General features: G+C 39.9%; 1 protein-coding gene and 1 long non-coding RNA gene across 2 annotated transcripts in view; both read right to left on the reverse strand.

Moving 5' to 3' along the window:
- Positions 1 to 2,562: 2,562 nt before the first annotated feature.
- LOC127537766 (uncharacterized) overlaps positions 2,563 to 23,553 on the reverse strand; it is a 54,657-nt gene continuing 33,666 nt past the window's right edge. The window contains exon 2 of the long non-coding RNA XR_007947588.1: positions 2,563 to 4,870. This is a non-coding gene — a long non-coding RNA (uncharacterized LOC127537766). The remainder of the gene's footprint in view (positions 4,871 to 23,553) is intronic.
- Positions 2,563 to 23,553, reverse strand: part of LOC110951772 (potassium channel subfamily K member 2) — a 48,099-nt gene continuing 27,108 nt past the window's right edge. Inside the window, exons 5-7 of the mRNA XM_022195000.2 lie at positions 20,151 to 20,346; positions 16,073 to 16,215; positions 2,563 to 9,294 (exon numbers count right to left, since the gene is read on the reverse strand). Of these exons, the coding sequence (XP_022050692.1) occupies positions 8,938 to 9,294; positions 16,073 to 16,215; positions 20,151 to 20,346 (696 nt within the window). The 3' untranslated portion in view covers positions 2,563 to 8,937. The remainder of the gene's footprint in view (positions 9,295 to 16,072; positions 16,216 to 20,150; positions 20,347 to 23,553) is intronic.

Raw genomic sequence — 23,553 nt, forward strand, 5'->3', positions numbered from 1 at the left:
GTATCTGATTGACAACATTTGAAGACAGTGTCTGGAAGGAAAACGTGATAGGAAACATGAGGTTGTTTGGAGTAAAGGAGCATCTACACATGAGAATGAATGAGCTTTTGTAGGGAAGTAGAGCAATCACATCAGGAAGGACAAGCTGCTCACCACAAGGAAGTCATGTGTATACTGGTGACCTATGTTTGAACCTATGACAGGGTGTTCTAAACTGTGGTTACACTGTGGAGATGGACTCATTTCAGTTGAGTCATCTTCTAAACAAATCCATGGTGCTTGTTTGATCCTGGTTTGGTTTCTAATAATAAACTTTTGTTATACATTCAAGGCAGGAGCTTCTTTTCTTCACCTGCACGACCTTGATGTTTGAGAAACTGCAACGTGAACCAGACTCTTCTAGCTGCATGGCAACAGAACTAACCACCATCCACTGTGTAGCCCTGAAGACAAACTATGAGTCCTTTCATCAGACAAATGGTGAAAAATGAAATGTGCAGTTCCAAATTTCTGAGGTAAAGAAGCACAGACAAAGTGACGGAGCCAAATCAGTGATTCTTAGTAACCTTCTCAGTCTGTGCTTGTGATCCATCAGGAACATTTTGTAACTTCTGACTCACATCAGTTTGTCAGACATAATCCATTATCAGGCTGTCATTGTGTGATTACTCTCCTCCTGTGACACTTACTGAAGAGCTGCATGGGACCACAGGTTGTTTCTCTGGCTCGATCGAACGCAGTGCAATTTGTTCAGAAAATCACGGCTATTATGGCAGAAATCAGCAAGAGAAATTATTCACAACACTACAGAGTGGTGATAAGGCAATGCAGCCCAGACAGGAGACGGATTAAAGGAAAAACCAACGTTCGGTGTCTGAGTGAGGTGAAGGGCCGCGACATGCGGCCAGAACAGCTTCAAAGCAGCTTCCTCCAAGTCTCTGGAACTGGAACAGAGAACTGGAGCAAGGACAGAAATGCTTCACCATTAGATAAAGTAGATCACTCAGAACAACTTTATATTATTTTGCAGTGGTCCCTCCCTCTAAGGGGACAAATCGACCAGATTTCCACACTGCAAAGGTCCAGCATTCAGACCTGAACTGCTCTTAGCGTTCATCACTCATTAAAAATGTGGTGCAGGTTGACTTATCGGACCTTGACGCTGTGGTTTTTGCACTACTAAACTCTCACATGTGCATTTTTCTTTGTTTATGCTTTGTAACGCTACTATAATATCCCTCTAACAGTCTGATTACATTCTGCATCGGTATATCAGTAAAGCACAAACCTAAATTCATGACTAATTCATTGACATCCTGCTCACAGATCTGCCACTTTAGTCACTGTTCCTCATGTTGAATAGGTTTGTGGCTGAACCTCCTGCCATCTGTGCCCAAACAATAAACCCTCTTGCCAAGTCACTGAGATCTTTATGTCTCGATATGAAATCGGGATCAACTGAGCCTGGTTGGGGTTTGGATGTGTTTCTCCACTCATTCTGATGTTTCTTTCAATTTCTCACCTGTCTAATGTACAAAGCACCACATTAATCTTAAAAAAGTTTTTGTCTGTACATTTTATTCACACTGGTCCCATTTTTCTTTTTAGAAGTAATCTTTAAAGAAAGAGCTGGTGATATTCAACATTATTCTTATTGTCAACATAATGGATGAGCTGATTAACAAGTACTGCATATGTGACCAAAACCTGATTTGATTATTCTTCTTTGCCACTGAATGACACATTTCATCATCACATAGAAGGTGGTAAAAGTGAATTAATCTTGCATATTGTACAGCTACCTACCGCCAGAAATAATCACATTCTATATGTCCCCAACAACTGCAGTATTTGCTGATACTCGCTATAGCCAGCTGTTCTGTAGAATAACTGAGCCTCTTCAAGTCTAAAACCTGTCAAGGTTCTTCGAAGGAGACCCTGGAGCACAGCAAAATAAAAATAACCAGAAAAGGAGGGAAACACAAGAATACAAGAACCCAAACAGGCAAATAAGGCACAAGGGGAGCAAACTAAGGCAGAATCAGAAAAACAAAAACAAAAAGCGAGGTGAAATAACATGATAAGATAAAACAAGAAAAAAAAAAAGAAACAAAACAGGCAAGTAAGAACACAGCCCTACATCTAGACTCAAGACTGTGGTAGAGGGGGCACCTGTATAGCTCATCGGGTTAAGCAGGCAACCCATGTACAGGGGCTGGTCTCTGACGCAGCGGGCCGGGTTTGATTCCTTCCCATGGCCCTTTGCTGCATGTCTTCTCCTCTGATTCCTGTCACTCTTCACTGCTACTGTCACAATAAAGGCAAAAAGACTCTGGTAGAGGAGTAGTAGGAAACCAGGGCTTCGTCCACATACACCCAAACAATTTTTGAAATGTTTTTGTTCCACATGAAATGCAAAAACACAACTGAAAACCAACCCATGGTGATATAACCCCAGCCGTGAAGCCACGTTGGCTAATAGAAGACTGAATAAACGCTATAATCTGAACCTACTGGTACTGGTAGCCACCAAACATAAAAAAAAAACAGTGACCTTCAGTATTTATTTCATAGAAAATGTTTTATTCTAAACTTTCAGAAAAGTGAGTCATGATCAGAAGTGACATACCAACATGAACATATTAACATACTGGAAACATATGATGCTCTGCTGTTATTTAACCCAAAGCCAAGCCTGGAATAACAGACACATCTGACCTATAAACACTGGAAGTAACGCTTAAAGTAGCATGCAACACTTGCTGAAATGATGTCAAAAAATGTGCATCTGTGCACACGACCCCGTTACATGAATTTTTATTTTTACAGTTGCACAATCATTCAAAAGTTTGGCGTCACCCAGAAAATGAAAACTCACACTTTTATTCATGTGCTAACATAATTGCATTTCATAATCAGCCTTTCATCACCGTTAGCTAACACAATGTAGCATTAGAACACAAGAGTGATGGTTGCTGGAAATGTTCCTCTGTACCCCTATGGAGATAGTCCAGTAAAAATCAGCCGTTTCCAGCTAGAATAGTCATTTACCACATTAACAATGTCTAGACTGGATTTCTGATTCATTTAATGTTATCTTCTGCTTTTCTTTCAAAAATATGGACATTTCTTAGTGACCCCAAACATTTGAATGATACGGTATGTTTATTGGAAATTAGAAGACGACAGACCAAACAGTGAATTTGTCCTTTCTTCTCTTCTCATGCATACAGTTTAGGCAAATTTTTAAATCCACACCAAAGCTGTGGTTCATCAAAAACGTATTTTGATACCATTGATATACTTGGTATAACTTCCTGAAACCCTTTAATCTACTCTAATTTCTGCATCTCATGATGTTTGAATCAATGAGGGCCAGAGCTTGTTTTCACAGCATCTCCTCTGAGCTATTCGAGCTCCTTTGCAAACATTAATCACAACATTAAACGATGAATGCGCTTACATTCCGTCATGAATGGGTAAATACATTCAACACGCTTCAGCTGGGAGCTCTGATTTGAGCCACAGACTTAATTAAAATCTGTCACTTTGGGAGAATAAAGAGGATGCCATGTGAAAAATGCTTGTGTGGGCGGACATGACACACATTCCTTATTGCACGTGTACGCCCACCGTCACGGTCATGCACGCTTGTCCATGCGGGTGGGCTTCCGCGGCCTGACATATTACGCAACACTTCATCGACAACCCTCTTTGACTGACTGTGGCGCTGACAGGCTGTCAATCACACGGCTGACTGGGAATAAGCAGCATGACGACCTTTAGGGGCTTCGCTTTGAGCAGCTGCACTGAGGCTGGGTGGGATTTCCTCAGGCGCCTCAGCTTTAATGTACTCATCTTTGCAGGTCAATACAACATACAGAAAATGTGCAGCTTCTATTGATTGCTTTACAGAAACGCTACAGAGACAGACAAACGCTCTGCTGCTTTCAGAAACCTCCTGCTTGCTTTTATCGTACGAAGTCTCGGTGACTCCTCTTTGACTTGATTTCACGTGACAGCTGTTGACCTTACAGTCAGGCTGTGCACGAACCACTGCTCCCGGTGAGGACAACCTTTCAAGAAAACCACCAGATTCAGAGCTGAGAAAGAGCTCGAAGCTGCTAATAATGGCATGGATTGTGTTGCACTGAGTGATTCTGAATCATTTACAAAGTTTGATGGGGAAGTCCTGCTAGTTTTAAGCCTGAGATTAACCGTAAAGACTTCAGTAATATGAGAACTGATTGGTAAGGTTAGTTAGCAGTAGGCTTTATTAGTTATGTTTAAAATTTATATGAAAAATTTGTTTCAGAAGTAGTTATAAGGGTCATTTCAGAACTGGAGGACATTTTACATCTCACCCATCAAATTTCAAATAATCCATGTAGGAAATACTAAAACATGCAGTTGTTGTGTGAATGTACTTGCCTTGAGGCCAAATCTAAAAAAAAGTTAAAAGTAGGTTTGAAAATATTTTTTAAAATGTCAAATAAGTCTGGACTTCCTCCTAAATTGTCATTTTTCTCTTCTCCCACCCCTCTGATGGCCAAACTGAATCTCAAATAAAACAGTTACAATTAAATTTAAATCTTTTTTTTTTGGTATTATTTTTCTCATTGATGTCTCTTGTAATTGTGGGAAGATTTTTTTAATCAACATAATATTTTAAATAATTATTATGCATGGAACATATGTCCCACAACAACCCTGTCAGCATAACCTTTTTATGGAAAACAGTGAATCACATGAAACGCTGGAATTCACATCATCAGTTTTCCTAAAGAATGAGTAGAGCAAAGCTATGTCCTCTCTTCTATTTTTCATCTTTTCATAACATTGTCAGCCTTGATTGAATGTCTCACTCTACCTCATATTACCAGGATCAGACTCATTCTTTTGACTGTTTTCCATCAGTCAGTTTGTCCTCTTGGTCAGCAATAACAGCTAGCTAAATATCTAGCTTCTACTGCTGAGAAAAAGATCACATTAGCATGGATTAGCAACCCTGTTACTGTGATTAGAGTAGGGTTAGCAAACAACACACAAAACATGGAATAAAAAATGATACCATTGATGTGTAAGCTGAGCCAATCAAGCCTTTGATAGTTTATAACCTATTATTGATGAATATGGAGCAGGAAATTGTAGAAAATAAGGTTTATTTTTTGAAAATTTTAAAGCTCAAATGTCCTCCAATACCAGAATGACCCAAATATATTATTATTTGTTAATGTAGGAAAACAGTACTGTTTTATTTTGTCTAAAGTATGTTTTTATTTTGTAAAATTGACTTCAAAATCTACACATACTTATACAAAACGTCAGGTAAAATGTGTGGACTATATCACTTCCTCTGGTCTTTTCGATGAGTAGTGAATTAATAAGGTCACATATTTCACACCTGCTATGTGTTGGGTGTAAATATTTAGCAGCAGTTGTCTTTTTTCTGTGAGACCAAGTTCATTTGTTGTGACCTCTTTTCATTCACTGATGTACAAAATGCCACTTTGTGAGCGCGTTAGTTATAAATAAGCTGAGTTTACCACCAGCTGCTGTGAATGGCTTCTGTTGGATGTTTAAGGAGTAAAATTATACAGAATCTTGTTGCCCTGAAGTGTGCTTATGACACAAAAAATGGCTTACATTTTAAGCACAACACATATGATAAACATCCTTCTATATACTCATAAATTATTACACAGATATTTGGCAAACAGTAGCACATGACATGGAGTGTTTGCGGTGCTACAGACGGTAAATGGCACGGTCAAATCTACTGAGAATATTACAGCATGTCTTTCTGGAAAAATACACGGAAGAAAACCTGTAAGAGATGCACAATCCAAACCGTTTAACTGGGACACACCAAAAAACTGACATGAAATGCAATCCATTCTTGTAGAAACACCCTAAATAAAATGAACGAACTTAAAATAAAAAACAATGAATGTAAGTGTGATATAAACGGCGCCTGAACAACATTTCGGCCATTTTCTTGTTTTCCAATCAACACGTAACTACAGCAGAGGTACACTTTAGTGTCAAAAGATTATAAACTGCCTCAACTCTTAATAATCAGACTTAGGGCTGGGCAATTAATTTGCCTTTTTAAAACCTGACAATTTGAAAATTTGTCAAATCGTAAAATCGAGGCGAGCTTCAATATATAACAATACAGATTCTTCTTCTGCCTTTCACGACTTGTGCACTGGTGTTTGCTTCCGCCTCTCATCTCCTTCCGCCAAAACACTCACACCCCCGTCATGGCGGACAGAACAGCAGACGAAGAGTTGGTGGCGACAAAAGGGCCTCATGTTACATCGATTATATGGAAGTGGTTCGGCTTTGACAAGACTGACACAGAGCAAACTACAGTCATGTGCAAGGTTTGCAAAAGTACTGTGAAAACGAAGAGTACCAGCACAACTAACCTCTTTCAGCACCTCGGACAGAGGCATCCTAAAGAATGGGAAGAGTACTGGCAGCTACGGGAGTGCGGCATGGCTAACACTAGCCATAGCAAACAGACCACAAAGAAACAACAAAAAACGATTAAAATCGTAATCGTCCAAGATGACTAAAAAAATAGAGATTTTATTTTTGGCCACATCGCCCAGCCCTAATCAGACTTTTTCCAGTTGAACAGTGGAGCACTTCCTCCTATGAACAATCAAAAACAGACACTTGATACATAACAAACGTGAAAATAAAGGCTCAACAGTAGAAAGTCAATGCATCCAACATAGAAACTAAACTGAGAACATCTGTAAATTTCAAACACTTGGTGATAAAGTGACACGTTGGAACTTTCTCAGCTTTGGACAATAATTGCTTGAACATCTGATTGTGAGACAAAACAAAACAAAAAAAATAAGTTTGTTTCAGATGGGGTTCAGTATGTTTAGTATGAAGCGAGCCAGGACTACCACAGTGGACGCAGAGTCCTGACAGTGAAGCACAGGGCGGGCTGGAGGAGTGCTAAAGGGGTCGCAAAGAGGATATTTATATTTGGCACCATGAAGTCCTGTGGATATCACTAAATACTGGCTGGCAAAGTGACTCCCAGCCTGCAGAAGTTCGGCAGAGCAGGAATATTCCAGTGAGCTAATGACCCACAGCACACAAGAGTTTCTGAAGAAGAAAAAGTATGACCCGAACAAGTACGTCTCAAGATGTAAATCCAGTAGAAGAAGCTGTGTAAACAGAAAGATAAAGCAACAAAAGCCTTCCAGCAAAGAACAGCTGAAAAAAACAGTCTCTGAAGAAGAGAGATTTATGTAACACTGGTGTCTTCTTTGCCGAGGACGATTGAGGTGGACAAAGAAAGAACAGAGAAAAAAGAACGATTTGAATTTCAGTCATTAAAGGTGGGTTGACTTTTGTTTCACCACTTTCTTACTTTGAGGAATTTATTCTCAAAGTACTAAATCTAAACTGCTAGTTTAGGATTTTACATAAGAGCAAATAAATGCTTTTGAACTTCGATTCGATGCAGTTACTATAAGCTGACATGATGTTGACACATTTACCATTTAAGTGATCTAGAGCGGCTGCAATTCACACAGTAAGTAAAGGTTTCTGATGGTATACATTCAGTATTGGCAAGACGTAACAAACCTCGTCTTTATCGGCTGAGGAAATGCTTCTCGGCTAGCTCGAGCATGAAAAGCGGTAAGGTAGAGATATGCCTCCAAGCTGCAGAGATTTCACTGCTATGGTAGCAAACATGCCGGGGGTTTATTTGGAACAGAAAAAATAGCGTTGATGCACCAAGCTCTATGTTTCGAGGGAAAAAAACATTTGGTTCGATTTCAAGAAACCCTGCAGGTTGGGATTTAGAAACAACAAAAATGAATCGGGATGCTTTGATCAGACTGAAAACCTATTTCTTCTCTCAGGAAAGCAGGCTCATTACTTTGGTATGGGGGGAAATGGGGTTTGATCATCAAGCCTGGCACTGTGTGGTTAATGCAACTGCCCCAGCACATGGAGACGGGTGATGAATACCTAAAACATTAGAATAAGAGGTGATATTTTCCCAAATCTTATCTCAAGCAACGGTTTCTCCACTCAGTCGTCATGCATACTAAAGATTCCTCTTGAAATTAGTCAAATAAAAGTCTCATCCTAAATAAGTCTTTATTACTGCTGTGCTCAAATATAACAAGCATGAGTGGACGTACAGAGCGTTGCTCATTCTTCCATGCGTCATCGTCCTCTACCCTCACATGTTCACTGTGGTTTTCAGTAAGGCACAATTGGATCATTCCTTGGGATGAGAAGCTGAATTTCAGTCATGAGGGAACTAAGATGTCGACATTCATCTCTTGAGTGAGGGCTGACTGACCGGCGAATGCAAGGCATAGAAATTTATACTGCGAGAAGTGTAAACCCAACGACAAACGTGACATTCCTTTGTGTTAGCGCAGGACTCCAAAAACCAGTGTTGACTGTTGACGATGCGGTGTTTTATAAGAGCGAGGATCCTCCTTATCTGATGCAGATTTCAGGGCCTCTGGAAAGAGATGAGGACAGACACATCTATTGCTTCCCAAGTTGGATGAATGTATTCAGGTGTGTGTGTTTTACAGGGAACATAGGAGGAGGTGGTCCGGTGTGTTGCCACCTCAGTGTCTCCTTTCTGCTCATAGGTCTGTCGCCTCTGATGCCGTCATTTCTTCCAGTCTGGATCACGCTTTTGATTCGGCTCAGTCACTCACACAGCTGTCCATCGCATTGCAGGGACGACTCCTTTCATAGAATGAGTGCACATGAAGGTACGCAGGTCGATGGCTGATTATTGGAGCACAATCTACTGAACAAACGCGTACCTCATCAGTGATCCTCAGTCAAGAAGTACAACAGTGTTTGAGATCTCTGTCCACTATCAGATGTGTTTTACTCAGTTCCATAAACCTCATTTCACGCTGTTGCTCATTTGAGATTCTCGATGACGGCGATCTCCCTCCGGTCGGCGTAGTCTGGGCTGAGGCCGTTCAGATAGAGGCTGCCGTTCCTGGTCAGGGCTCCTGGTGTAGGACTGAGGGACAGGCTCAGGCTGGGGTAAGCCTCTCTGTCCTCGTACAGGTTGGCTGACAGCGTCCTCTTGCCAGGGGTCATTTCCTGGTTGATGGACGCATTGATACCCAACTCGGACGACAGCTTGCGCTTGATGGATGCAGCACGCTGGAACTTGTCATAGATGTCAACGCTGAGGCGCCTGCGGGTCTCTTTGAACTCGGCCGACACGTTTGCTGTCCACTCGGCTGCATGTGCACGAAACTCCCCGACCTGCAGAAACAGAATGAAGACTGATGTCAGCAGGGGATCGAATACAACATGTTCTTCACCACTGATGTGTGCTACATCTGCATCTGCTGCTAGAAGAGACCGTCTCTTTGTTTAGTTTTATCTGGTTAGCATGTGTGATAAAATACAGTAGCATCAGAAAAGCTGATGTTTAGTGGTGCTGTTTAAAGAGAGGAGCCATTAATTCACAGCTGATGTAAGAATGTTCTTTGATAATTGTTGATTAATTTTCAGTTGACTGACGAGTCAAATGACGTTATGAAATAACTCTTCCACGGCCCTTGTGCACAGATTTCACATGTAGTTATAATCATAAGAATAAAATAATCAAATAAAAGATAATTGATAAATCCAACTTTAATGACTGCAATATTCAAGAAGCAAGGCAGATTCTAATTATTTTGTATATATTGAGACTTTTTAGTTTCTTTTCCTCCACTTACCAATAGGATTACCTAACCCTCACCCCAACCCTAACCCTAGCAACATACTATTTACACTAATCAGGTATAACATGATGACCACCTGCTTAATATTGTGTTGGTCCTTGGGCGATTGTCATGTTCCCCAAGATGTTTCTGATTGTTTGGTGTTTCGGTGATGTGGTAGATGCATTTTCTGCAGTGACATTTAGGATTTTAAAGGAACGTGCTTGTTCTGGGACAATGTTTATTTAGGTGTCTAAATCTCATCAACATGGACGCCAAAATCCAAGGTTTTCCAGCAGAACACCACATAGCACCAATATATCATTATTTCAAATGTTTCAATAATGCATCATGATATTCAGAGTGGTGCAGAGAACTCATAAATAGGGATTAATGTCTGCTTTACATACTACAAGTTCACTGGAAAAAATGCCCCTCTCAAAACCAGAAAAAAAAACTTATTTCAAGGAATTTTTACCTTGAAATAAGTAAATAAATCTGCCAATAGAACAAGTGAAAAATGGCTTGGTAAGATTTCTCGAAATAAGATATGATATTTAGAATATTGAGATCTTAAAATTAGCTGGGGAAACTTATTTTAAGCTGCATTTTACCAGGATTGTCAAGCTTAGGTGTCTTAACCCTCCTGTTGTCCTCATTTACAGCATCAAAAAATGCTGTTTCCTTGTCTGAAAAAAAATCCAAAAATTCAGCCAAAAAATCCCCAAATTTAAAGAAATTTGCAAAATTCCTTAAAAGTTTCCCTTAAAAGTTTTATTTAAAAAAAACTAAATTGGCAAGAAATAAAAGTTTAAAAAATATATCAAATTGTAAATATTTTCAAAAAATGAATAAAATCTTCCAAAAAATATCTAATGTGATTCCATATATATCAGTAGAAGTTCTAATATTTTCTTTAAGAACATTTTTTAAATATTTATTTTTTCCACCAAAAAATGTTCAAAAATTTCCCAAAAATGTTGAAAATATGGACAGCAGAAGATTCACTGTGAAAATATATGTATTTTTCCCCCACATTTTCAGGATAACACGTGAGTTAAAACAAGACAATTTCAAGATTGTTTGACTTAACGAGATATTTAAGATGCGTCGTCTTAAAACAAGCCCCTCTATCTTGCTGAAATGTCAGTTGTTAAGTGAATTTATCTTAAATCAAGTGGGATGAGACTTTTTGACTTAAATAAGACTTGGTATTTTGAGTTTTTGCAGTGTTCATCTTTGCGCCTGGGCTGAAACATGATGGATTGAGATAAGCCATGTGACCAGGTGCCTTCAGCACCCCTCCAGCTGATCAGTGACTGGTCAATACATACTTACATGCACACACTTATCACAGTATCATCAGCCTTGTTCAATGAGAGAAGAGTCTCTGCATGCCTTAACTCAGGCAGGAAGTAGAACTTAACCAAAGCATGTAAATGAGACATATTCCTCATTTGAACCTGACTTTCATGTTGTAATAGTTACGGTAAACACATGAGAAAACATCTCATGGATTAACTGCTACATGCAAGCGCTCTAAATCAGAAATACCTCCCTCAAATAAATTCAGCGTTTGCTTTGATTTATGGAAGTCTAACTTTGTTATACTCCACAAAAAACATTTCTAGGTTTTCTCTATTTCCTGCCATCGCTGTGCTGCTCCCATCGAGGTACAAGACTTTATATTGCAGCGAAAAATGAGTCCACTGTGGAAAAAAAGAGACAGGAACAAAAGGAGAAAAACTCAGAAACTGTCGCGGTGTGTCACAAGACTGAACATGATCTGTAAAAGAATTATGAGACATCATATCTGCACAAAACTCCTGTCTTTCTTTTTGACTGTATCCATTGTCAGACAGAGCGGGTTAATAGAAGCGACCTCCTAAATGCGAACAGCTGACCAAGAATTAATAGAACTCGCTCTTGTGATCAGAAATACCACGTCCATTAATTCGTTCAGACCACCGTTTCCCTCAAGCATTCCTCCACATGTCCTGCCTGCCCTCCAATTAGCGCTGCCCCTGAAAGTACTTCATAACCTTCATCTATTATTTGCAGTGAATGGTCATCCGTCATCCGAGGCGAAAGGCAGACGTGGAGATTCATGGAGGGGGAAAAAAAGAGGAATTTGTACCTGAGGAGATCGTTTTTGTAACTGATGCGGTGAGCTGTGCCATTTAGCGTGTGATTAAGGAACATGAACAACTCTTTTAAGCAACAACGCTCAATATCATAGTTAAAAATGTGGAAAAGTAGAAAAATATTAAGGAATTACAGGTGATTTTAGAAGTTTGTGCTGTAATTTCTGGTGCGTAACTGCGAGGTAGAGATTGCATTTGAGGCTGCAGACACAATCTCACACAACCATCACGTACCTGTTGAGATAAGTGCAGAAGCTTCAGGCAATAAATATGAAATTACTTTTTAAAGTTCAGCTGTGTGTGACCCTTTGGCGCGACTATGTATTGTATTTGATCGGCTCGGCGTGTTTGTTTGGGGTTTCTGAAAGGTGACGGGCAGAGAGAGAAGCAAACATCACCGATTCAACCTTCATAATGCATTAGGCCTCTCTCTTCACTGCTTATTTATTTATCAGACTCCGAGGTGAGCCTGGTTAGAGCGCTTGAATTGAAATTTATGACACATGACTGATTGCATGTGTGCGCACATCGGAGCAAAAACACCACCCGCTTTCTCATCCGTCTTCTCACTTTCCCTCGTCCTCATCCCTCCCCTCAACCTCTAGAAACCTTCTCCCTCAGTAATGTAATTCTCCACAGAGCTCACAGCCTCCACAGCTGTTCTCCTAATTATGCCCGTGGAAGGATTCCCACTGCAGACGGCCATACTGCCCCTCCAAGCCTTCTTTATGGTCCATAGGATAAAGGAATAAGATGAGCCTGTGGTCGCTTTACGCAGGAGGGTGCATGTGTGGCTCTCTGCAGCTTTTTACATGTAAATAATGAAGCTGCCAGAACAGCGAGGTATCTTATTACTCAGCACCAGCCAGCGCAAACACACCAAATATTTAATCCAACTCCTGGACGAGGTGGCATTTCCTTCACGGGGAAAAGGCAGGACGGAGATTCATAACTTCAGATTTATGCCTTGCAGAGTGAACTGGAAAACACTGAGGTATTACTCTGGTACCGTGAGGGGAGTCAGGCTGCTGAAGAGGTCGAAGGGTTCAGTGCTAAGCAGCAGCTGCAGCGTCAGCGTGAGGAGGTCTGATGCATGTAGAGTGGAACTAGAAACTCTGATGTGATGTTTTCTTTAACCCTCTGTACCTCCAAGCACGGGCAGGACTGAAATACATGGCATCTTTAATATAATTACCGTATTTTCACGACTATAAGGCGCACATAAAAGTCTTAGATTTTCTTCAAATTGTGCGGCGCGCCCTATGGTGCAGTGCGTCCTGTGTGTGTTGTTGTAAGGCGGACGTAGACCAGGTGGTTTTTTCCACGCATCACTGTCGCTGTTGATCTGTGACTCTATGCGTGCCCATCTCACAGCCGATGTGAAAAAACAAGTGAAGCAAATGAACTCTGCGCTTGCTGTCATTCCGGGAGGCCTGACAAAGGAACTCCAACCGCTGGACATCGGTGTGAACCGGCCGTTCAAAGTAAGGCTGCGAGCGGCGTGGGAGCGATGGATGACCGATGGGGACCACAGTTTCACTAAGAGTGGAAGGCAGCGCCGGGCGAGTTACGCCACAATTTGCCAATGGATTGTAAATGCTTGGGCTAACGTGTCTGCTGGCACTGTTGTTCGAGCTTTCGCAAAAGCCGGCATCATTTCCGAGGCGCCGCACGGCACGAAAAGTGACTCTGACAGTGAAGAAAGTGAACCTGGCATGTTTGATGGAGGTTTAGCGCAGCTGTTCAATTCAGAAACAGAGGATGAGGACTTCCATGGGTTTGATTGATGACGATTACCGGTAAAAAAAAAATGTGAATACCAAACTCAGTTTTGCTCCCGCTCTATTTTTAAATACGCACACTTGTGTGCTTGTTTTATCCGTGTGTTTTACCATGCCCGCGACTATTGATGATTAAAAAATGTTAGTACTTTGTAATCAATACTTAAATAAAGCACAACCAAACTCAGTTTTGCTCCCGCTCTATTTTTAAATACGCACACTTGTATGCTTGTGTGCGTGTTGTTGTTGTAAGGCCGACGTAGTAGAGGACACCATGAGAACGTTAAAGGGGGAAGTGTGGGCGTGGATTGTATATAAAACCCTCGCCTTATGATCAGGTGCGCCTTATGTGTGTGTTAAATACAGTAATGGCACACATAACTGAGAATGCGCCTTTTGGTACAGTGCGCCTTTTGGTCGTGAAAATACGGTACCAGAAACGATCAAAAACAAAAGGAAAGTTTTAACTCTGACAGTCCTTCAAAAAATGTGGATCTGTTGGGAGCCAGATTGAAACTTAATCTATCATATCTAATCAAAAATCACTTTATTTTGTCTGTCTGACACAGATAATAAGCGTATAATAAAACCTGCACTCCTGGATGCAACTATTAAACAATTACTATAGAATAAAATAAGACTAGAGGGATGTTTTGGCTAAACTGGGATGAACTGCAGGCTGTGTCTACACAGAGCAGACAGAAGACAGGATGGAAACTATCTGAAATGGTAAAAAATCACACTCATTTAAAATGCAGTGAACAATAAACCCACAGTGAGTTCCCATGTGACTGGAGAAAAAAAACTGCTTAGGGGTTCAGAGGGTTAAATATGAAAAGAATAAGACATGTTTTATCTGTGCAGCTAAATTTAAAGACACATTCTGAGCAGTTTAACTTATATATGTATACTAACGATAAAAAGTTTGGGGTCACATAGAAATGTCCTAATTTTTTAAAGAAAAGCATTTTTTCCACAAAGATAGCATTAAATAAATGATAAATCCAGTGTAGACATTGCTAATGTGTTAAATGACTGCTCTAGCTGGAAATTTTTCATGGAATATCTCCATAGGGGTACAGAGGAACATTTCCATCAACCATCACTCCTGTGTTCTAATGCTACATTGTGTTAGCTAATGGTGTTGAAAGGCTCATTGATGATTAGAAAACCTTTGTGCAGTTATGTTAGCACATGGATAAAAGTGAGTTTTGATGGAAAACATGTAATTGTCTGGGTGACCCCAAACTTCTGAATGGTGGTGTACATTCATACCTGTGTAATGCTCACAGTTTGGCAGGTTGCAGTGCTGCTTTCAGTATGGGCATCTATGAGTTTCTAAAAGCACCTTTTTGAAACTTTCTTAAGCAAAAAATGTTTTATGTGGCAACCAATTGGATGTGCAAAGGTTTGACAGTAAGGCAGGATTTGATTTCTTTCTCCAGGTCTTCCTCTATCTCCTGCCTCCATCGCTTCCATTTGAGGATTGGCTGTTATCTCTTATTTCCACTTGGCCTTTATCGCGTCACGACTCCACAGTTCTCCCAGACAAGGCTGGATAACAAATGACCAGGAGCCTCGAAGCCCAAGACCAGTGAGGTTTGCAAAAGTTTGACAGTGAATTTGTAATGCTGGTAAAATATTGACTTTGGAGTGTTTTACTAGTTATACAATCTTCTCACTGTGCTTTGTAGAGAGGACAAGACCAATTTTAGCCTCTTCATAACAGTATTTTAACTTATACCGTACACCATCTGGTAGATTGATAAGAGCCAATCAGAATATTTTTTGCCTTGAGCTTCTATAAAAGTTAATCTTGCCATGTTTAGAGAGAGATTAGGGAGGCAGAGATGCATAAAATTACAGGCACAGTGTCTCTCAACAGCCGTGTGTCAGAATTTAACAAACAAAATCTGTCAGTATGCCGACTCTACTGGGGATAACGCTAACTACAACTCTGGTTCATCACTGTATAACAACCTACGACCCGGTTAAGAGTCTATCTGCTAACTCATTAACAGTGACTAAATCTTGTGGCACAAGGAGCTGCCCGGTTGATTCTTGGAAAGCATCAGTAGTAACTCTGCTGGACACTGCTTACCATGTGCCCAAGAAATAAAGATAACCCTGTACTTTTCCTATTAGTCAAGAATAATGATTTTAGACTTAAATGTTTCACTCGTGGGGAAAAGTTGATATTTTTCTGGATGCCTGGATCTCTAGATTCTTCACTAAAACCAAGAAAATGTCAATGAGCACCGGCAATCTAACATAAAGCTACAAACACTGACTCACAAAATTCTCCCAATCTGTCTTTATATCAAGATAATACTCAGTTTCGCCTTATTTAATGGAAAAAAGCTTCTTGCCTCCCATGTGCATGACCTTAACGTTCCGTAGCACTTACCTCTTCTTTAGTTTTCTTGGAGATGACCCGAAACCAGTCTCCAATCATGCTGAGCACTGCAGCAAAGTACGCCAAACCCACCAGGATCCAGAACCACACCCCGGGCTTGTAGTAGTCGAGATAGTTAAGACTCTCTGACCCACCTGCCAAACAAAGGACCCAACAAATGTGTTATAAAAAGTTCTGACGTCCTCTTGTGCTACTTTCTGAACCTTATTAATCTGAGAAAAAGCAAGCAGGTTGTTTTTAGTCTGAGCATAATGAATAAAGGCCTGATCCAGTGAGTTAAATGAAATGTTTCCTTCACTTTTATCCTCGTATCATTCAGTGGGCCTCAGTATTTCTCTTTTAGTCAGAAGTCTTTCTGCTGTAGCGTGACCTTTAATTGCCCCTGGGCTTTTGATTCGGTTTAAAGTGGAACTACTTTAGTCATGTGTAGAATGTTACTGCTGATGATGTTGGTGCTCTAATACTATATAAAGCCATGTAATGGGTCTGACAGTCCATGCCATGTGTGATGTCACTGTACATTATAGATCACATGTCCTTCTTCAAGGCAATGGAATTCATTAATTAACTGGGTGCTGTCTGTCATATAATCAGTAACTCTATTTCTGCCTCCATAAATGAACTGAGGATGATGCGACACAGTTTATTTGTAAATGCACTGTTATATAAACCTTCAAAAGAATATTTATGATAAGAAATGTGCAATTTCAACCCTCTGAACCCCAAATCAACTGATGGGTTTGAAAGTCAAGCTATATTTAAAAAAAACAAAACAAAACAAAAAAACAACACCATTCACCAGAGTCAGAAACTGTAACCAGACAGACTGGCGACTTTTGTCATTGTGTGATGACATGTTCTGTCTGGTGAATTATTTACATTTTTGTGTCTGAAAACTTCATAAAACTCAGTGAGCTTCATGAGGCAGTATCCTGAAATGGTTTTCACTTCACAGGTGTGCCTTGTCAGGGTTAACTTGTGGAATTTCTTGCCCTCTTAATGGGGTTGGGAACATCGGTAGTGGTGTGCAGAAATCAGGTTTAGTACACAGCTGACAACTGTAAGAATCCATATTATGGCAAGAACCAGTCAGCTAAGCAAAGAGAAACGGCAGTCCATCATTACTTTAACTCTCCTGTCGTCCTGCGGGTCAAATTGACCTGTTTTAAAGTTTTAAAAACGTGGAAAAAAAATAAAAAAATTCACAGTGAAAACTTCCACATTTTCAAAATTGTTTTAGGAAATTTTTGAACATTTTTTGGTGAAAAAAAAAACAAATTTAAAAAAATGTTTAAGAACATTCAGAAAAATCAACCAAAATCTAGTGAATTTCACTGTCAAATTTGGGGATTTTTTTATTTAAAAAATAAAACTTATGAGGAAAACTTTTTGGGAATTTTGTTCCTGAAGCATTTGCAAATTTTTATAAATTTGGGGAAATTTTTTCTGAATTTTTGGACTTTTTTCAGACGAGGCAACAACATTTTTTGGTAAGGACAACACGAGGGATAAGAACTGAAGGTTGGTCAGTCTGGAAAATTACAAAAACTTTGAATGTATCTCCACGTGCAGTCGCAAAACCCATCAAGCGCTACGATGACACTGGCTCACATGAGGACCGCCCCAGTAACGGCAAACCAAGACTCTCCTGGGGTGGGAACGGTGACGCACCTTGGAAAACTGTTTCAGGTTCTACCTCATGAAGCTCATCGAGAGAATGCCGAGAGTGTGCAAAGCAGTAATCAAAGCAAAGGGAGGCTATTTTGAAGAATCTGAATTATAAAACATGTTTTGACTTATTTCACACTTTTTTCCACACATAATTCCATCTGTGTTCATTCATAGTTTTGAGAATATACAATGTAGATACTCATGAACATAAAGAAACACCATTAGATAAGAAGGTGTGTCCAAACTCTTGACTGGCAGTGTATCTGGGTCGAGCCACATACAGATATTTATATATGAGCAACGCAGGAAAAGATGTTTTGACATGATAATATATCTTGTCGTGATAACCCCAGCTGGAATCCATGTTCCATCAGCTGCATGGATTTATCCAACATCACCCTCTGATGTAAGTAAAGTCCCTGTGCCAATATTACCTTAAGTACATGTACGAGTCACAGCAGGTTCCATTATGATCTGTGCCTTTCAATGACTTCTTAAAATATCAGCTGAGATGAAGCAGCAGGGTCAGTCTGCTCGCTGTGCAGTTAGATAACCATCCACTGCAGCGCCAGTTAAACTAACAGGAGTCCAGGCTGATTAGTTTACTGTAACAACTAGGGGTTGGCACAGGTGGTGTAATCTAATCTATAATCATTAGGCCTGCTCAGGGAAGTTTAATCTAGCAGCTAAGTGTTTGTGATTTTTCCCATCTGCCTCTTCTTTGTTATCTGCCAAGCAGGTCAAATTAAGCTAATGCCACCTGCTGCACAAACACAAACTGACACGCACACCGTGACTTCAGAGGACATGGACTTGCTTTGACCTTACTCAAACCTTAAACCATGCACCTCCAATGATGAGGACTTGATTTTCGTCCCAGTGATGTGATTGTGTAAATGCATTTGGGTCCCTACAACGTAACTAACACAATCACACACACTTCAAAAAAAATATGCACATGCCTCTTACTTTTCCTATCTCAAATACACAGTCTGTATGAGGAAAATGTGTGCAGTTAGTTTTTTATTATTAACCCTTAATGCTAAAGATGTTGCTACTAAAATTACTACAAATTAATGACAGAAATAGTGACATTCTGGGAAGTGCAGTACAAATATTCATTTTCTTTATTTAGATGGATTTGTCATGACCTCTCTCATGTCTGTATGCTAAATATGAATTTGAGGCTAGCAGCTGGTTAGCTTAACCCTGCATCAAACTGTGAAATATGAAGACAGTTTAGCTATGTCTGAAGATAAAACTAAACTGTTTATTCATGATTACTTTTTCATGATAGCAATCACTCCCAGTCAAGACGTAGTCCACCATGGTGACACTTCACAATATGGTACAGGGAATTAATGAATTCTTTATAAGCAGTTCCTTAACACCTCACTACTGAATGGTAGATAATACTGTGTTACTATAGAACAGACCGAGAGACGCTTGTTAAGGCTTCATTAGGTAGCGACTAGGTCATAAATATCTACGAAACAGAAAAACAATCAGTTCTTTCTAAGTCTAATTAACTCTGAAACATCTGGTGGTTAGTGTAAACTACTCCTTTTATTACTATTTAACCTTAAGAACCCCAGTTCTATGCTTTCTTCTTTTTTTTTTTTTTGCTCCTGTCACATGCTCACTCAGTGTGGGCTAATTTTTCACTGCAATACAAAGTCCTGCACTTCAACGGAAACGTCACAACAGTGGCTAGAAATAGAGAGAACCCTTGTGCTGCGTGATAAAGTTAGAATGCTATAAATCAGAAAAGATCAATATCTTTGATTATGTATTTTACTAAAATTTTTAAAACCTGGAATCAATATGTAATACAATATTTTTTTCACAAGTGTTACCAATACTGGAAAAAAAGTATATTCTACATACTATATATATTTTACTATTTATATTATCAATTTGTTTCCAAATTATTACTTCAGTGCTTTTCTTGTTATTATTATATTTATTAATTGTTTAAAAGGTGTGGCTGAAATGCCAATTTTACATCTAATGGCTCTTTTATGTATGAAACATGTCTGATATTTATCGTATTTCACACAGCGTTATTTCCTGAAAACTCAGATTAATATTTATTTTAATGTACTATTATGATTTGAGCAAGAAAATTAACCTGTTTGAGTTTTTTTTTTTTTTTGGCAGTAATGGGTTTGGATTTGTGGAGTCCTAAGCATGCTGCAGTGATAGAGTTGCATAAGAAAAACAGTGAGAGTACATGTATCATGAAGTGAAGCGCAGAGCAGGCCAGTGGGAGGCTTATCACTGCTGTGCACATCTTTGAGTCTGGAGAATCCTTCAGCTATAAATACACTGATTCTAAACGAGGTGCCAGACATAAAAATGAAAGACGGCCTATAAATACAAAAGGCGATCAAGTGACCTTTTTCTCCGGCGACAAAGTCTCCAAAGCCGATGGTGGTGAGGGTGATGACAACAAAGTAGATGGACTCCAGCGTGCTCCAGCCTTCGATCTGCTGGAAGATGACCACTGGCAGGGCCACGAAGATGAGGCACCCGAACAGGATGAAGAGCAGCGTGGAGATGACACGGATCTTCGTCTGGCTGACTTTCCACTTCTGCAGACAGGATAGATGACATCCATATAGAGAAAATTAGCTTTTAAAATACAGTATTGTTCAAAAGTTTGGGCGATGTCATGTTTTCCATGAAAACTCACACTTTTATCCATGTGCTAACATAACTGCACAAGGGTTTTCTAATCATCAATGAGCCTTTCAACAGCATTAGCTAACACAATGTAGCCTTAGAACACAGGAGTGATGGTTGCTGGAAATGTTCCTCTGTACCCCTATGGAGATATTCCAGTAAAAATCAGACGTTTGCAGCTAGAATAGTCATTTACCACATTAACAATGTCTACACTGGATTCTGATTACAGGGGGTCCTTCACTTACATCAGAGTTCCGTTCCTACGGATCGATGTAAGTCGATTTTTGCCATAAGTTGGAACTCCAGTGAAAATATAAACAAAGCTGTTACGTGCATCACGATATCGATCAGTTCTACAGAAAAGTCATGAATACCAACGACTTTCATGCATGTATGAGTCATTTTACGAGATGATAACACAATATTGGAATGGACTGATATTGTTGCTGATGTTTCAATGTTTATTGTTCAGTTCCAGATTTACCGACTGTCAGTAAAGGTGCCATGTTTAGTTAGCTCACCTCTGATTGGTTGAGAGTCAGCATTAGTGTGTGTGTGTCTGTGTGTCGAGCTAGAGAGAGCTGGGAACGGCAGCTAATTCTGGAGCTAAGGTATAGGCTTCTTTGTGTGAAGGTTCAATTAACAATGAGAGAACCGGATAAAGTCTCCCTCATTCATCACAGATGGTCGCTTCAGTATGCTGCACTGTTTTTCCAACTTGACCGATGCTCCTCGGTGTTTCGCCCTGTTCTGAGCGTTTTACTATATCTAATTTCACTTTCATGGAGATGGCTTTCCTTTTCTTCGAAGCACTGCCATCAGAAGAGCCTGACTTATGCGAGGGAGCCATAATGAAGGGCAAAGTGTTGGAATGTAGCATAATTTAATACATAACGATGAAACGGCGTAGGTCGAGGACATTGTAAACCTGTAATTTAATGTCTTCATTGAAAAAAATGCTTTTCTTTCAAAAATAAGGGCATTTCTAAGTGACTCTAAACTTTTGACGGTAGTGTCAGTATTTGTGGATGCCAGAAACAATTTAAACTCACAGAAAGCAGCTATGAATGCAAACAGTGAGCCTGGATTTCAGCAGGCAGGATGGCTTGGTGTTATGGCATTGACATCGCTTTTATCTGAATACTGTCATGAACCAGTGCTTTTTCCTGTCACAATAGAGTTTGTTAATTGTCCCACATTAAAATTTCTTCAGTTCAGTCCACAGTTATCCTTGTAGGAAATGAATGCTGAAATTAACTTGAAAACAAGCTGCTTTTTCCCCTCTCTGCCTGATTTCCCACAGCCATTTATTCTTTTTGCTCACTAAACACTGCGATGACTCATTTCCTTCGACCTCCTTCCAGGAGCACATTTTATGTTTTCTAACATCTCAAACGTCAAGCTGCGAAGTTCATGTGACATAACTTTTGCTGTCAGATGGTCCGCCCACCCACAAGAGGTGACACATGACTTTAGTGGACCTCACATGTGCTGTAATACCAACCACTTACCCAGGAATCCACATGCAGTCATAGTAGCACATATCCTAATGGATTCATTACGGTTTCAGCTTGAGCTGCCGGCTGTAAATATGTGAATTTCAATTTCCCTCCACGGTTACAGTATGTTACAGTAGATCCTTCATGCTGCTGTTTTCTGCGCTGCCTTTCCACTTGAGGTGACTGCTTTCCAGCCAGTTCCCTGTGCATCGTGCCCTTTTCCTTTCACGTTACGTAAGCCCAGACAACAGCGCCTCTGAGGGGAACTATAAAGATCAAGCCAAGCTCAGATCAGTGTGGCTATGAGGTCTTATGTCCTTGTTGAACCGCACAGAGCAGTGGAGCATATAGAGTATAAGGTGATCTACACTGAACCTTACAAATCAGCTGAAAATTGAGCTTTACTGTATTCCGAAGGGACTGGTGGTGCTGAGGTTGCTCTTCAGCATTTTGACTGCACAGCAGGAGGTAGCCTTGCATTGTTCAAATAAGCTTGCAACCTTTCTCTTCCTCCCCAGGGAGCTACAGAGGCAGCAATAAATCAAAATCATAATTAACGTGTTCTCGCCAAGTATCCGGATCTTGAAAAATTGCTGTTGTCAGTGCTTTTACACCGAAACTGGAGGCTATTAACTGAAATCAGTGACTGTTTTAGGGGCCTTTATTATCATTTTATCTAACTTTTATACAAGAAGTAGAACTTTAAGACATTTATCAGCACTATAGGAAACATGACTGCACTCATATACAACATTCAATGAAAATATGTTTATCTTGGGCCCAAGTGAATTATATCTTGAATCAATGGTGACATAATACTTGCTCAGCAAAAAGGAAGTAGACTTTTGTGATTAGAAGACACTGGTAATTAACAAATCCTACAAGTTGCACAGTGCTGAATCTCTACAGTATTTCATCTGTATTCATGAAATATCAGATTTTGTTTCGGCACTTAGTCAAAGTTAGGAAAAGATCAGTATCTACAATAACACTAAAAAGTTGAGACTGATGTGTAGCGGAAGATATTATATGTACACTTTGGAACTTTTATCCAAAACGACAATCTATTCCTAACCTGAAGCCAAGTTGTCTAAACTTCAATCAATCAAGTGTCATGCCCTCAGCGTAGGCGATCATTTCTCTCCAGCTCCTCTGATCTTTTGCTCTCTGAATTGTGACTGTTGCCCGTTCCATATGCAGCAATGATGTAAATCCATTTCATTTTCATTCTCTGTCTGCCTCATCCTCTCTGTCTAAACCTAGAGGTCTATTAAAATTCAACCAAGCCAGGCTTTCTTTGAGTTAGTTAACTTGACAAAACCTAAAACCCCAAATCATAAAATGGATTCGACAACGGTGGTTCTTAGCTTTGTCTGTTTGCATCAGGTTTTGTGCAAGCTGTCATAAAAGACCAATTATTTCACTTTTTTTGTGTGTGTTGCCCAGTCCAGTCAAGAGGAACAGGTTGAAACGGAGAGCTATAAAGGACATAATACAAAATCTAGTGCAGCACAAAGGACTGCTACTCTGTGTATATTTATTTTACCACTCAGTGCTCTCAATGCAGCTGCGTATTTTCACCAGGACAGCTGCACATTAGAGCTCGTAAACTTC

This window comes from Acanthochromis polyacanthus, chromosome 16 (genome assembly GCF_021347895.1).
Source record: "Acanthochromis polyacanthus isolate Apoly-LR-REF ecotype Palm Island chromosome 16, KAUST_Apoly_ChrSc, whole genome shotgun sequence".
Lineage (NCBI taxonomy): Eukaryota > Metazoa > Chordata > Actinopteri > Pomacentridae > Acanthochromis > Acanthochromis polyacanthus.